We start from the raw sequence: 15,484 nt of genomic DNA, 5'->3' as shown, positions 1-15,484 counted from the left end.
GCATTCTTGCCTCCATTAGTACCTGCTGCACATCCTTAGTAAACTGGTGCCAAAAGGTAGTAAAGACCCTATCATACAGGCAATCAACTGAGTTGGTGCTAGGGTGTAGCAAACACCCCTATTTTGTGTAGGCAGATCCTGTCTGTGAGGAACCCCCACAGATGTGCCAAATTTTGGAAGACCCCCTGATCTAGTTTTCATTTGTGAGGGTCTGCCTTTATCCTGTTCAGCTTGCCTGTCACACAATTTTGCTCTGACAGAATGTAGGATGCCTGCAGAGTGAGACTGTGCTGTGAAACTATATTCCAAACTAACAAGACTTGTCTGTACAGAAGGTATGACCTGTTTCCCCCTTGCTTGTTGACATACCACAAGATGTGGTACTGTCTGTAAAAACTTGAAGTGGTCCCTTGAACCAAAGATGATTCAGAGAGTTCAGTGGCTTGATCAGGGAAGTCTCTCTTTTATATTTATGTGCTTCTGTTTGTCCTTGGTGTCCCCAACACCTTGCACTTTTATCCCTTGTGAAACTGCTCCCGAAGTAAAGTGCAAGGTGTTTGTGGCAAATGACTACTTTGGAATAGGGAGGTAGAAGGGGAGACCTGGATTTAGGGATATCTGTTGTCTCCACGGTGTGATTTCCCTTTTGACAAACCCCAGCACTGGGATCTGAAAAGACAAAGGGTGCTGGTGTTGGGACCAAACAGACATCTGATACCACTGCATCTTTCTCATGTGGAGTCTTGCCAGGACTATACCAATAATCGCAATACCCATTAGACCAGAAATCCTTATGTATTCCCTTGCAGTGACTAAAATCTGCCTGAAAACCCCTAGAAATATATCTAGATATAGATCTGTTTTTTTCCTTGTGGAAGAAAAGTTTTTTGAAATTCAGTGTCTAGTTGACATCCCAGAAACACAATCCTGTGATAAAGGACCGACAACAGTGTCACTCCATTGCCCCACTGAGGGGCCCCCAACAGTAGCAGAGTATGTGGCTAACCTCAGGTCCACAGTAATTGTAAGGTGCTAAACTAGAGTGATCTGGGGTTAAAGATGACTGGGATGAGGTACATCTAATGGCCGCAGCAGAGCCACTGAGGCAAACTGCTAGCCTGTTGTGATGGCAGAGGTTGTTTGCTTAAATTTTTTTTTTTTTGTATGGCTGGAAGAAGGACTTAACATAGGACAGTTGAAAATGGTGCCTCTTTCCGAGGAAAATAAGCAGCAAATGCCAGTAAGAACTAAAAGTCTTTAAAAGTCACTTTTTTCCACCAAAGATAAAACACAGTAAAACACTAAAACACTTTACCAGCCTTACAAAGTAAAACAAACACAATTTCTTCACAGAAAGTGTTTTTCAGTTACTTTAAATAACTTTTAAATGGACAGGAAAAAAAAACCAACACTCCCATTTAAAAGCAGAGTTCAGTCCCTTGACAGTCCTTTAAAACAAACTCCTAGCTTTAAAATAACCTTCCTGAAAAGGAAAGTATTAACAATAAACAAAAATTATTGAATGGAAGGTTCTTCCCCAGAAAGGGAACTTATCTGCTCAGCAAATGAACAGCACAAGCTGGCCATCGATCCTTGAAAGCCCCAGAGGCATGTTCTGTTCAGTGGCAGTAAAGCGCTGAAGGTTTTGGTGCCCAAACTTGACTCACACTCAGCTCAGAGTTGCCATACGGTTTGGGCATGTGGAAAGTTGTTTGAAGCTTTAGACACTGACAGGTTTTTATAGCACTGGCAGGACATCACCCATATAGCTAAGGCTACGGCAGCAGTGATCAATATGATGAACATTACCTGTTCTCCTAAACAGCTGTCTCTAGAACAGTATGACTAGCCTTGCTTAGCAACAAACCTGCTAAAAGCCAATATCCTTAAAGGGCTGGTATACACAAATGATAAAGGTTGTAGTGAAGACATAACTGTATGAAATTACATCACTTTGGCAAAGTATTTGCTCAGAGTCATACTGCAGGTTAGTGAAGACTGAGGGCAACAACCTAAGATTAGATGATAAAGCTTGTTAGCAGTTGGCAGCCTTAGTCCTCAGTGGTAAGTTGCTTAACTTATAGGGAAAAAAACACATTAAGAAATGTTTTATACTCAGCATTGACTAGCTTTATAAAGCGGAATCACCTACCTGTGTTAGAATGTAGTTTCGTTTAGCTTCTTCCACAGTCACTAAGCTGGCATTGATATAGTCATTGTCTGCACTCTGTAGTTTAACACGACAGTGGTCAACTATGAAGGCAAGCAGGGAAAAACCCAGTTACTGATATACTTCACATTTTGAGAACATAAGCGCTAATGCTATCCAGAGTGCATTAACCAATTATCAAGGGGATACATACCCCTCAATAGTCCAGATTTTCTCAGAATGTCCAGATTTTTGCCTCATACTTTTGGCTTGTTCCTCACAAAATATTTGTTTTTCTGGCAAATTATTAGGGACTGAAGTCAGAAAATAATGGGAGGCAGTTGACTTTCAGACTTCATACCCTTCAGAAAATCCATGCTAATGCAAAACCTGTTATTCTATCAACTTTCTAAGTTTATAATAGCAATATTTAAAAATTGTCCTACCTTTGGACTTTTGTTCTACCATTACTTATGGCTTTGTTCAGATTTCTTGTGCTAAGACGTTGAGAGACAGAGGACATATAAAAATGAATTCTGACTTCACAAGACGTATTTACAGTCTATTGCACTATTCCTATCATTACGTACCTTAGATGAACAAAAAAGTCACTCCTTTACCTTACTCATTTGCCCCAAATGTCCCTCATTCTGACAAATGAAATACTGAATTTCTGCCCTCCCTTGTCTATGTTGTTCAGGTCAATTACATCTTCTGTTATGAAGTTTGATCTGCACATCTCTGATAGTCTCATTGCACAGATAAACATTTTCGTAGACTGCTTTCTCTGACAGTTCCTCCACTTGCCCACCAAATGCATTAACATCCTTAAAATGAGGCTTAACTTCACAAACCAAAAAAAAAATATCTGTCACACTTTTGTTCCATATGGTGAAGGTGGCCATCAGTCATTGTGCTGAGTGTTTCTTTGTTAGAGATAAAGCAGTGATGGCGAACCTATGACACGCGTGTCAAAAGAGACACACCACAACATGTTGGGTGACACACCAACGTTCATCAATACTTGACTTACCAAAGAAACTGAATGAACAAAAATACAAGAAATATGTGACCCTGCACGTATCTATTAAAACTTGGCAACAAAAAAAGTCATTAATTGATGTTAATCAAATCACATGCAATGTGTTCCATATTTTTCAGTTTAATTCAAATTTACTATTATAAAAGTAGGGTCATTTTTTGGTACACTTTTTTAAGTCCAGTTATCAGTGTGTATATCATTTTCTCTATTGTAAGTAACTGAATTTTCTTTTACTTTTATAATACATAGCAGCACACATGACTGGACTATATTTTGTTTAAATAAATTATGTAAAGAATTATTCTCTTTTGTTGGGGGGGAGGGGACACACGTCAGCAGAGTCAAGATAGGCATTTTCTGAATTTTTGACACACCAAGCCCAAAAAGTTCGACATCACTGAGATAGAATTTCTAACAAAGTCTGTAGTTCAGAGCTTACAGCTCAAAGAAATACAGAAAAAATGAGTGCAGAAACAGTCTGCCTGGTCACCACATCTACCCAGATCACCACCTCATACATAAATTGCAGCTCAAATATATGGCAAATGAAAGGACAATAATGGTAAAGTTCTGAGTACAAGTCACAGAAAATATCCATATCAAAAAATAAACTCAATTATTCATTTAGTTGAAGTGTGACAAAACAGTAAAACAAACAGTGAACAAGTATTGTCCTTTATATATATATATATATATATATATATATATATATATATATATATATATGGTTCTACCTGAGTTAGTCGACAGCTCAGAACACCGACAACGGAATCCGGAGCTCCAGAAGATCGACAATGAAGAAGACCGACGCGAATCGCGAGTGCCAGAACATCGACAATGCAGAAGACCGACACGACGGATGACAACACCGACGCCGAGGATGCCGACATGGGAAAAGGCTGTGTGAGTATGCGGTAGTGACGGACGTTAGGGTGCGAGTCAGGTAAGTGTGGATATTGACGGTCTGTGGGGATAGGGGTGGGTTAAGTGAGTTAGGGTTAGGGAGCGGGTTAGGTAAGTGTGCGGTAGGGATAGACTTTGGGTTAGGGGCGGGTTAAGTGAGTTAGGGTTAGGGAGCGGGTTAGGTACGTGTGCGATAGTGACGGACGTTAGGGTTTGGGTTAGGATTGTCGATAGTTGTGTATGTAAGGTTTAGTGTGGGTTTGTAAGGATTTTGGTGTGCTTGTGTTGTGTGTGTGGTTTGTGGAATGGGGATGTGTTTTGTTTTTTATTGTTGTTATTGTGGTGTGTGCAGTGTATGGGGTTTCGTGTTTGTGTACCGTCGGTTATTTCGTTGTCGGGTATGTGAGGTTTCGTATTAATGCACTGTCGATTATGTGGTGTCGGTGATGTCGTTGTCGGTGTTGTGTGGTTTCGACTATGTCAGGTAGAACCATATATATATATTTATTAAATAGCTCAAAGGTGCAATAAAACAATTACTGTATGCTGATTTTATTAACTACTGGGATCTTTACATATACTAACTCCAGGACAATTTCACAATAAACACACTAACATTTCAGTGGCCAATTTTATAATAGAAGCTCTGTATTTTTCACCTCCTTGTCTAAATATCATTTATTATTTCTGGAGTCTCCCAATTAATTGTCCTGCTGTCTAAACAAGTGGCTTGGCTATAAGCAGTGATCACCCCCCCCACCCCAGCCTGAAAAATATTGTTAACTATAGTCATCCTGGAATTCAGTGGAACTTGCTACTGCCTGAATTGATTTTAATGGGATTGTGGATGTTTTAAATCCTGTCCTCTATCTAATCTGGCATCTGTGAGAGGGGCTATGTGTTTCTTCCGCATTTGTTTCAACATGTGAATATCACTAGCCTCATCTAAAAATTCGGAATCAAATGTCTTGCTGTCTTGGTCAAGCGTCTTAGCTAATGACGCAGATAATCTTTTTCAGTTTGCTGCCTTTGATTAGTTAGAAAGAGCTGGAAAGAAAGAGTTATCCTTCGAGAAATTGAAAGGTCTTTGGTATTGGCTTGACTTTACTTGTAGTAAAGTGGTGTGTGTTTTAAAGGTCAAAGGCCTAATACAGTTTTCTATCTGCTTGTTGTAAAGTCTGAACTTATCTGCAGTACATGGTGTTTCAGGATTACTCACACACACACTAGGAAGAAGAAGACAACCTTGTTAAGTACCTTTCTAACATCAGAAAGGTACACAACAAGCTCTGTTAAACATGCACACTGTTAACACTGGATCTGTTTCTGGGGGTTGACAACAGCCAGTGGCAGCCAGCATAGAACTGTGGCAGAATGTAAGACCGCTTTAAAATGCTGTTAGATACTTCACTCATCAGCTGTACAATTTGGATTTCTGTTTCAAAGTGGACTATAAAGTTGAGGGCTACTTTCTGGTTTTATGAGACACGTGTAGCATTTACAAGTTGCTTATTAAATGTTTTTTTGTGTGTGTGTGTGTGTGTGTGTGTGTGTGTGGTTTTGCGGCACACTGGTTTGCACTACAGTGACTGCAGAACAACAAGAAAAAAGGTCTGTATTAATGTAAAGCCTGTTTTACTAGTAACTTTTAAGAGCAATGTTTCAAATCTGTTCCTGATTTGGAGTTTTTGAGTCTAACTCTGGCTAGGAATTTGAGAGCAAAGAAGGTTGCCATTGGTTGCCCTAGATGGCTCTGGCAGCAACCATCAGAGATGCATTTCTTGGCTATTATTTGTCATTTATTTGATCTCAAGAAGACATCTGAAATATTAACATTTATACAAGTGTTTGTAACTGATGGTCACAGCTGTGTGTGTGCATGCGTGTTTGTGCAGTAGGCACATTGCCCATAATTTTGCTTCACATTTTGGTCTGTTCCTTCCAACACTTGTTTTTCTGGCAGACTACATTAAGAGGGTTTTTCTGCACTCTAGTGAGAGCAGACGCTTGATTTAACCCATCCGAGTTGGGAAGTGCTGGTGGAAGGCTTACTGTGTGTTTATCTGATCGGCCTGAAGGCCTAACTGTGTAAAAGTCTTTCATTCTGCTGGCATGTCTGTATTTGGGAACATTTCTCAAGGTCTGTAAACTTATTTCCAAAGATTTCTGATACTGCAGGAGTTCTGCCTTTTGTTGTTCATAGGTAGGTACTAGGCTATCGGCCCTAGGGTCTATATAAACCTAGCCAAAAAGTACCCTAGCTTTCACCACCCAAGAAAATTATATTCCTGTGCCACTGTCGAGCAGAGCCACAGAAGTGATCCCTGGGGTGAATTTCCTTGTAAAACATTTGTTACTGCACTTGAGCTCAAAACCAGTTCTTTTTACGTTAAGAGGGTTTTTCTGCACTCTGGTGGGAGCAAAGGGCTGATTCAATCCATCCGAGTTGGGAATTGCTGGTGGAAAGCTTTGTGTGTATTTATCTGACTTGCCTGAAGGCTTAACTGTGTAAAAGTCTTTGGTCCTACTGATATAAAAGCCTTGTGTTTGCCCGTCACACAAATGAGGTTACCAGTGCCTTGTATATAAGTAAACCTCTCCAGTTTAAAATCCTCTGTAGGAAATGCTCTCCGTAGTCTCCCACTGTTCACAGCTGCTCGATGAAAGTACAGTTTTGTACCTACCATAAATGTAGATGTTCGAGTGTTCACACTGCTGCAGTCATTACACTTGGGTTAACCTGCCGTCAGGCGGTCCCGCAGTCAGCCAGAGTTCCAAAGTCTCGGTCCAGCGTCGGTTGCTGATGCTTCTTCCCTGACATCAGTGCGCCAGGGGTATATAAGATGCATCCAACGCCATTTTCTTCAGTTTTTCTTGCCCCAGATGTCAGGTGCCCCCAAGTAGGTAGGCAATACATATTGCTAATGAAAAATATACATATAAAATAAAAGCAATACCTTCAGTTACAAGCAAATACACCACAAAGGTTGTATAGGATAGAAAGGTATAGATAAGTCCAGCTAGTTCAGAGGGGATGGAGGGAGGGTAACCTGGACTGCAGCAGTGTGAATACTCGAACATCTACATTTATGGTAGGTACAAAACTGTACTATGTTCATTGTGTTACACTGCTGCAGTCATTACACTTGGGTAGAATCCCAAAGCTAAGGTTTGGTGGCTGGTCTATAAAGAGTTAGGATTGGCTATGAGGCCCTGCAGAACTGCAGTGGCAAATCCTGCTCTGGATTTAGAGTAAAGAGGCAGGTGGTAGTGTTTGGTAGAGGTGTGCACTTAACTCCAAGTTGCAGCTTCCAAAATTTCCTTGGTAGGTACTCCTCTGAGAAAGGTTGTTGAAGTGGCTGTTGCCCTGGTGGAATGTGGCCTAATGGTATTTGGGGCTGATTTTCCATGCTGTGTGTAGCAGTAACGTATACAGTGTCCTATCCATTTGGATATAGTCTGCTTTGAGATAGCCTTGCCCTGTGATCCTGCAGCATATGCTACAAACAGTTGCTCAGTTTTCCTGAAAGCTTTTGTTTTGTCCAAGTAGAAGTGTAGCTGCCTGTGTATGTCCAAAGAAAGCAGATGTTTCTCCCCTTTATTCTAGGGGTTTGGGTAAAAAGTTGGCAAATGGATGGTTTGGTTTAGAGCCACACTAGATATCACCTTTGGCATAAAGGTAGGGTTTGTTCTTAAAGAAACCCTGTCCTGATGAAAAATTATAAAAGGTTCCACTGCCATTAATGCATGTAGCTGAGACTCTTCGTGCTGAAGTTACTGCCAGGAGCAGAGCTGTTTTCCATGAGAAAAATTTTAGATCGGCTGTATTGGCTGGCTCAAAAGGTGGTAGGGTCAGTTTTTCCAAAACGAAATTGAGGTCCCAAGTTGGTGTTGGTGCTCTCTGGGGCGGTCTTATGTTTTTAGCCCCTCTGAGATACTGCTTTAGCAAGGGATGAGAGAAAAAAGGAGGATCCGTGTTGTAATGTGCTGAAATGGCAGAGGCGTGGATCTTAATTGATGAGAAGGATAGGCCTCTGTCCAGCATCTCAGTTAAGTATTGTAAAATCTGAGGAATGTTTGGAACAAGAGGGTCAAGGCTTTGAGCCTGGTTCCAGGCACAGAATCTCTTCCATTTTTCTGAGTAAGTTTTCCTGGTGCTCGGCCTCCTGGCCTCCAAAATTACATCCATAACAGCTTTAGAGAAAGGTATTGCCTGTTTGACTATATCTGCCATGCAACCAGGTTTAGAGTTTTGAGCTGACCATGCAGGATCTGATTGTTTTGTTGAGTCAGAAGGTGTGGAATCTGAGGCAAAATCTATGGTGGGCCTTGAGCCAAGTTCCTTAAGATAGGGTACCAGTGCTGGTGTGGCCAGTCTGGAGCAATCAGGATCACCTGTGTTTTTTCTTGTCTGGCTTTTAGGAGAACCTTTGAAAGGAGAGGCAGTGGCGGGAAGGCATAAACTTTTAGGTTTTTCAGCTGAACAAAAGTGCATCCACTTTCCATGCCTGTTTGTGATAAGTCCTTGTGCAGAATTTTTGTAGTTGGCAATTCAGTGGGGAGGCAAAAAGATCTATGTCTGGGCATCCCCATTTTTGCATTACCATGCTGAAGATTTTTGGATTCAATTTCCATTCGTGAGGGTCCATAATAGTTCTGCTTAGATCATCTGCCAGAGTATTTTTCTTTCCTGGCAGGAATTGTGTTTGCAGGTGAACTTGATACGTTAGAGCTGTGTTCCACAAGGTCATAGCTTGCCTGCATAGGGGATAAGAATGAGTGCCCCCTTGCTTGTTTATTTACCACATTACTGTGGTGTCTGTCTTTAGTAATAATTGTCTTGGATGCAGAAGGTCCTTGAAAGCTGTTAGGGCATTTTGAACAGCCAACATCTCTTTTTGATTGATGTGAAGATGCATCTGGTCTGTGGTCCACTTGCCCCGAATGCATTTTCCTGCCATGTGTGCTCCCCAGGTGTAATCCGAAGCATCTGTTGTTAAGAGTTTGCCTGGCTGTGGGTTGGGTAAAAGGCTGACCCTTGTTTAGGTGACATGCCTGTGCCCACCATCAAAATTCCTGTTGCAGGCAGGGAATCATTGGTATTACTGCTTCTAAACTCTGAGAATGTTGAGTCCAAACACTTTTTAGGTACCATTATAATTTCCTCATATTCAGTCTGGCATATGGTATTAGTAGTATGCAGGATGCCATGAATCACAGGGCCTGCAGAATTTTTCTTGCAGGGAGATGGAACTTTTTTGCCAATATTTGAAAATATTGAGTTAGTTGAACTTGTCTGTCTGGCGTGAGGTAAGCCATCTCGGCCGTTGTATTTAAACTGGCACCCAGGAATATAATCTGTTGTGAGGGCACTAGTTTTGACTTCTTTTCATTTACTGTGTACCCTAGAGAAATTAGCAACCATTTTACAAACACCAGATGCTGTAGAAGAATGTCCTTTGTCTCTGCTTGAATGAGGCAGTCGTCCAGGTATGGATGTATTTGAATTCCTTTTTGTCTGCAAAATGCAATTACTGGTGACAGGCACTTTGTGAAGACCCTGGGCGCAGTAGATAAGCCAAAGGGCAGTGCAGAGAATTGGTAGTGCATTGTACCAGCTTTGAATCTGAGGTATCTTCTGCAATTTTGTCTGATAGGGACATGCAGGTATGCCTCTTTGAGGTCCAGAGTAACAAGCCAAGCCTTCTTGCCCAGCATGGGTAGAAGCTGCTGTAATGTCAACATTCTGAATTTTAATATCCAGGTAAGTATTCAGAATTGAAAGGTCTAGTATGGGCTTCCATGCCTTGCCCTTTCTGGGGACCAGAAAGAGTCTTGAGTAAAATCCTTGTCCTTGTTCCTGTTGTGGTACTTTTTGAATAGCTCTCATATCCATGAGGGCTGAAATTTGTTTTTGTGCCTCTGCCAAGTGATTTTGTGGCAGGTCTGGCATTCCTTTTAGCCTTGGTAAAGTATGAAAGTGGAACCTGTAACTTTGAGACACAATATTCAGAACCCATTTGTCTTGGGTGATTGTTTGCCAGTTTTGAGAAAAAAAGTGCTAGTTTTCCTCCTAAGGGGGCTTTCAAAAGGGACATGCTTGGCGTACGAAGGGGAAAGTCATTGTGACTGTTTCCTGTAAGGTTGAGACTTGTCCACACCTCCTTTTGGGGTTGAGGTGCCCCACTGTCGTCTGTTTGAGCCTTGGGGTTGAGATCTGCCTCTTGGGCATCTGTATCTGCCTCTCTGTGACCTGTCTGACACTGGAAAGTAGCAATTCTTTGTTGGCCAATTTCTGCTAAACCGAGGTGGCTGTACCTGTAAGAAATCCTTGACTGTTTGCATAGATTGAGCTTTATCCTCCATTTTTTTTAACACCTCTTCTGCCTTAACACCAAACAAGCTATCATGCTGTAAAGGAGCATCCAATAATTTTGCCTTAACATGATCCGGTAAACTCTGTTCTTTTAACCAAGTATGTCTTCGAATAACAGAACCTGTAACTGCGGCTCTACAAGAGGCCTCTAAAGAATCAAAACCACATTGCAGAGTATGTTTCCCACCTGTTCAACTGCATGCAATAAATCCTGCATTTCTTTACAATCAGGAGCTTCAGAGCTTGCAAGCATTTTCTGTTTTAACTGAGCCATTAAATATTGTTGGTACTTAAGCATGTGAAACTGGCAATTTAAAGCTCTTACTGCTAAAGTTGCAGAAGTGTATACTTTCTTCCCCCATCTATCCAAAGCTCTGGAATCTCTGTCAGAGGGTACACGATTTTTTGCAATGGAAGCCTTAACCCCTTTTGGACCCTGGGAAATAGTTTCTGGATCAGCAGAAGGGTTTTTGTAAAGAAACTTGTGAGAGTCAGGGACTCTATAATACCTATCTGGCTTGGCTGGAGCAGGGACAAAGAATCAGGAGATAAGCTAGATTCAGAGAACACATCATCCACAATGTCTAGCACAGGCGGAATAGCCAGCAGCCTGTGTTGAGGCAATAAAAGGACATCCCTGAGCCTTTTCTTGGATTCTGAGTAATCCTGACTTTCCCAATGGAAATGCTCCCTCATGGTATGCAAAGTTTCCCCAAAAGAATAATCCTCAGGAGGAGAGGCTGAAGGGATAGATTCTTCAGCATGACAGTCCTCATAGGGGGGGGTAGAGAGTATCCCTGGTCTGAAGAGGAATCAGAGGAAATGGAAACCTGATCAGAGGAATCATAGTCTGTATCCTGCCTAGGCCTTTTCTCAGGAGGGGGATGGGAACCCCTGATTAGAGTAATGAGGTCTTCGGCCATTTTAAGCATCTGTTTCTTAGGCATGGAGGACTGTCCAGGAAAATGCTGTGCTTGTTTCTTTGTCTTTAATGGTACCTCTGTCTTGGCTGTTGTTTTAATGGTAAGTTGTGAAGGTCTGAAAACACCCTCAGAAGCCGATGCCTGCTCAGTGGATCCGGACCCATCTGAGGGATTAGTTTCCGTTGGCCCAATACCTTGAGTTTTCAGAGGCCTAGTTGTCTCCACGTGGGAGTTGGAAGTGGCCTGTGGCTCTGAGGTAGCGGGTGTCAGGGGCTGCGAAAGCGCCTCACTGAGAACCGGCGAACCAGCGACTGGCCTAGAAGAGGTTTCGTCGTCAGTTTTGGACCTCGGATGCCTGTCTTTATCCTTGTCTTTGCGTTTTTTCGGTATTGAGGTCGTCGGTAGATCCGACGGCATAGTATAATTGAACCTTCAGCCAAAGTAGTGCAAAGCAAAATCAAAACGTCTTTTTATAGTACGTTTGTTAAATCTAGCACAAAACCGACAACTAGTGATGTCGTGATCAGGGCCTAGGCATGGAATACAGTAAGAGTGGAAGTCCTTATGAGGTATTTGCTTCCCACAAGAAATACAATTATTAACTTTTTCTGACATCGGTCTGAGGCAAGAAAAAAGTTTCCCCAACGGGGTACTTAGATATGAAATTCGACTTCGAAAATCTCAGGAGTTGGCCGACCGGCACTTGCGAACTGCTTCTGCTTCGGGCACTGCGCAGCAAGAAAGACTGAAGAAAATGGCGTTGGATGCATCTTATATACCCCTGGCGCACTGACGTCAGGGAAGAAGCGACAGCAACCGACGCCGGACCAAGACTTTGGAACTCTGGCCGACTGTGGGACCGCCTGACGGCAGGATAACCCAAGTGTAATGACTGCAGCAGTGTAACATGACGAACATCTGCCAGTTTGCGCAGAGGGCAGCACCACTGCAGGTCATCTAATAGTATACTAATAAACACTCTCACTTAAGACCTTTAAGTGACTCTACCCTACTACTCCTGATCTGCTAAGGATCTGGAATAACGGATAGGCACTTCCCTGACATCTCTGTTTCGGGCCTGGTGGATAACGGCATCCTGAGGCAGTATAGTTGACTTCCTCATGTTCACAGGCAACTATTTAATTTTAGAACAGACAAACAGTGTGAGAGATGCAGATACAGAATGTCATTGGAGGCACAGCTCTCACATAACACATATGAAAAATGCAAACCAGGTTGTTAGCATTACACCTGAAACCCTCACTACCAACACTAAGGAACAAACACATAGACCCACATATGTGGAGTTAATCACTTGCAATTTACCTAAACCTCCAAGACCTCCTAAAAGCATGGCCCCACGCACACTAAAAATAGACAGCACCTCCCACAACCCATAACTCTGAAAATCATAGTAGTCCCACTTCCAAGTTCATAAGGCAACACACCACAAAGCCAAACATTCTACTTAGTGGGGATTCCACTGTAAGACATACTGATGTCCCTCTTACCAGACTATACAAAGAGAAGATCACAGTGAGCTGTCTGGAGCCTCCACCAGATTGCGCATGCACTTAGGTCTTTAAGTCACAAGTACCGGGATGACACGGTCATAGTTTATGTGGGCATAAATTACCTAATCTATACCTCACTGGATTATATCAAGAGAGACATGATGGAGCTCTCTGAACATGTGTTCCAGGCAGGTATAAATCTAGCCTCGTGTAGCATCCTACCTTCACTGATGATAATGCCACACTACCAGCACAAAATGACCGACTTCAACAATTGGCTTAGTTTCTGGGATCACAACAAGGGGATACAATATCTGTCAGTCTGGGAAGACATGACTGACAAACCACAATGCCTTGTCAGAGATGGTTTGCACTTGTCACCACTTGAAAGCCAATGCTGGTGGCCTCTAGCTCACCTCGTTCACTGACAACTGTAAGCTGGGCACAATCATTGAATCTCCAAGCAATGCTGACATCCTATAAATAGGCTTAAATATGACAAACGACTGGTCCCAGTCTGAGACTAAATGCTAAAAAATGCATAATCACACCCTTTGGTAAATCAGATATCCCTGCAAATTATAATACTGACAGCACAACCCTAAAAGCAGACCCAGTACTGAGAGACCTAGGGACACAAATAGAGAGCAATCTAACCTTTAACCACCAGGTATCTATGGTAGTGAGGAAATTTTTCTGTGTGGCTCAACTTATAAGTAAAGGCATGGCATCAAGATCAAAGGAAGTCATAGTGCCACTATACTTAGCCCTCTACAAGCCCATAATCGAGTACAATGTTCCCTTCTGTATATACCTAACCAGGCACTTACACCAACTGGAGCAGCACCAGAGGCTTGTCACTAAAAAAAAAAAAAATGCAAAGCGTAAGACACACATTATGCAGACTGACTAACATTATTCTGTCTCATATCGTTTATTGAGAGGAGACTTATTCTGACCTACAAGGCATTCTCTGATCCAGCCCTGATGAAAATGGTACATATTCACAAAAAAAGCTATACAAGGGTTACACACTCCCTAGACCAGGGACTTACCTGTGACTCTAACAGAACTTGATGGGGAAACAATTCATATCCCAAAGGCTGCCTTGTCTATGGAATAAACTTCCCATCTTCATAAAATAAAGTCCATCCCTCACTTTCTTCAAAAGGTATTTGGATAAATGGATGGGGAACTGTAAATTCACTCAGGGAGTACTGCCCACATCCCTTACGGGCAGAGGCAGTCTGTAAAATGACTCAGGGCTCCCAACACCCAAAGATCCACTACCCAAATACTACCTCATCCCATACAAGGGAAATTAAGATACAATATTGTAATTTCCTGTGTAAACTGCAGTGGTGGTGCTGCGGTAGCGTTGTCGCCTCATAGCAAGACGTTGTCCCATTCGATTCTCAGCTAGAGCGTCTTCTGTGTGGAGGCATACGTGAATGGGGCGTGCCTTCTTTGAAGGTTGTGCGTCAGGGCTGGTAACCTGGTATGTAAAAATCCACTACCAATCATTAGCGGACCGGAGTTCTGCTGTGGAGACCCCTAATCGGGAAAAGCCGAAAGACATAAACATTGTCATTTCCTGTGTATTATTGGCTAGGCTTGTAAAGGCTCTTGTGCCATTAGCCTAGTAATCATCTATAAAGTAATGACAGGCATGCAAGTTTCAGACTACACAGCTGTCAGAAAAATGCTTATTATTGCAAAGCTTGTTATAAAATCATATTAAAATCATAACAGTATAATAAAATAAAATAAATAAATAAATAGGCTGTTAGGGAGGAGAGTGGTATGGCACAGAGTACAAGGACAGCTGAGTGACGACCGAGGTATGGATTGGACCCCCCCCCCCAAATGTCCCAAATTGGGGCCCACAGCTGCAAAGGCCAGCCCTGAATAAAGAACACTACTCAACTGTGCATAATGCCAGATGGATACCAGTTACTGTCAAGGCCAACTACTTGTTACATTCACTAACTTTCAGACTTAAGCTTAAAGAAAGACACTGCCCCCATGACTGCTAACAAAATTAAGACTGCTTTCCTTAAAGACTGACAGTAGAAACTGAAAAGGCCACAATTCCCGTGGCAAAAGATTTTTCATCAATGGATCCCACAACAATCAACCTAATGAAATTATTGCAACATAAACTCTACTACTTTTCAATAAAAAAATGAAGCTATAGCTAAAAGAAGAGTTTATATGTAATTGCTTTGGAAATTATGGTTAACTTGTAAATACATAACTTCACAAATACAACATAACTCCATGTTCATGCGACTAATGACTTCATGGTACTACCTTTTCTTTCTAGAATGATAAGTGCTCTCCAACTCCATATTCCATTCAGACAAGAATGAAACCTTCAAAATTGTAATGCTTTCAATGAGTTACATTACCTGTATACTGACTTTGCATAAACTTTACTTCTTACTGTTTTTCATAGATATATATATATATATATATATATATATATATATATATACACACACACACACACACACACACACACAACTGCTTTATTGTAATCCACCATTAACGCTCTTTCATAACATACGTTTTCGT

General features: G+C 41.8%; 1 protein-coding gene across 2 annotated transcripts in view; it reads right to left on the bottom strand.

Annotated features, from left to right (window-relative positions):
* The window catches only part of PTPN2 (protein tyrosine phosphatase non-receptor type 2), a 2,647,405-nt gene that overhangs the window by 1,934,336 nt on the left and 697,585 nt on the right, over positions 1–15,484 (bottom strand). For both annotated transcript variants that reach the window (XM_044067190.1, XM_044067189.1), the window contains exon 3: positions 2,153–2,253. In XM_044067190.1, the coding sequence (XP_043923125.1) occupies positions 2,153–2,253 (101 nt within the window). The remainder of the gene's footprint in view (positions 1–2,152; positions 2,254–15,484) is intronic.

This window comes from Protopterus annectens, chromosome 3.part1, assembly GCF_019279795.1.
Source record: "Protopterus annectens isolate FY-2018-M chromosome 3.part1, PAN1.0, whole genome shotgun sequence".
Taxonomy (NCBI): domain Eukaryota; kingdom Metazoa; phylum Chordata; order Ceratodontiformes; family Protopteridae; genus Protopterus; species Protopterus annectens.
Note: the sequence above shows the minus strand (reverse complement) of the source record. Positions and strands in the feature narration are given on the sequence as shown.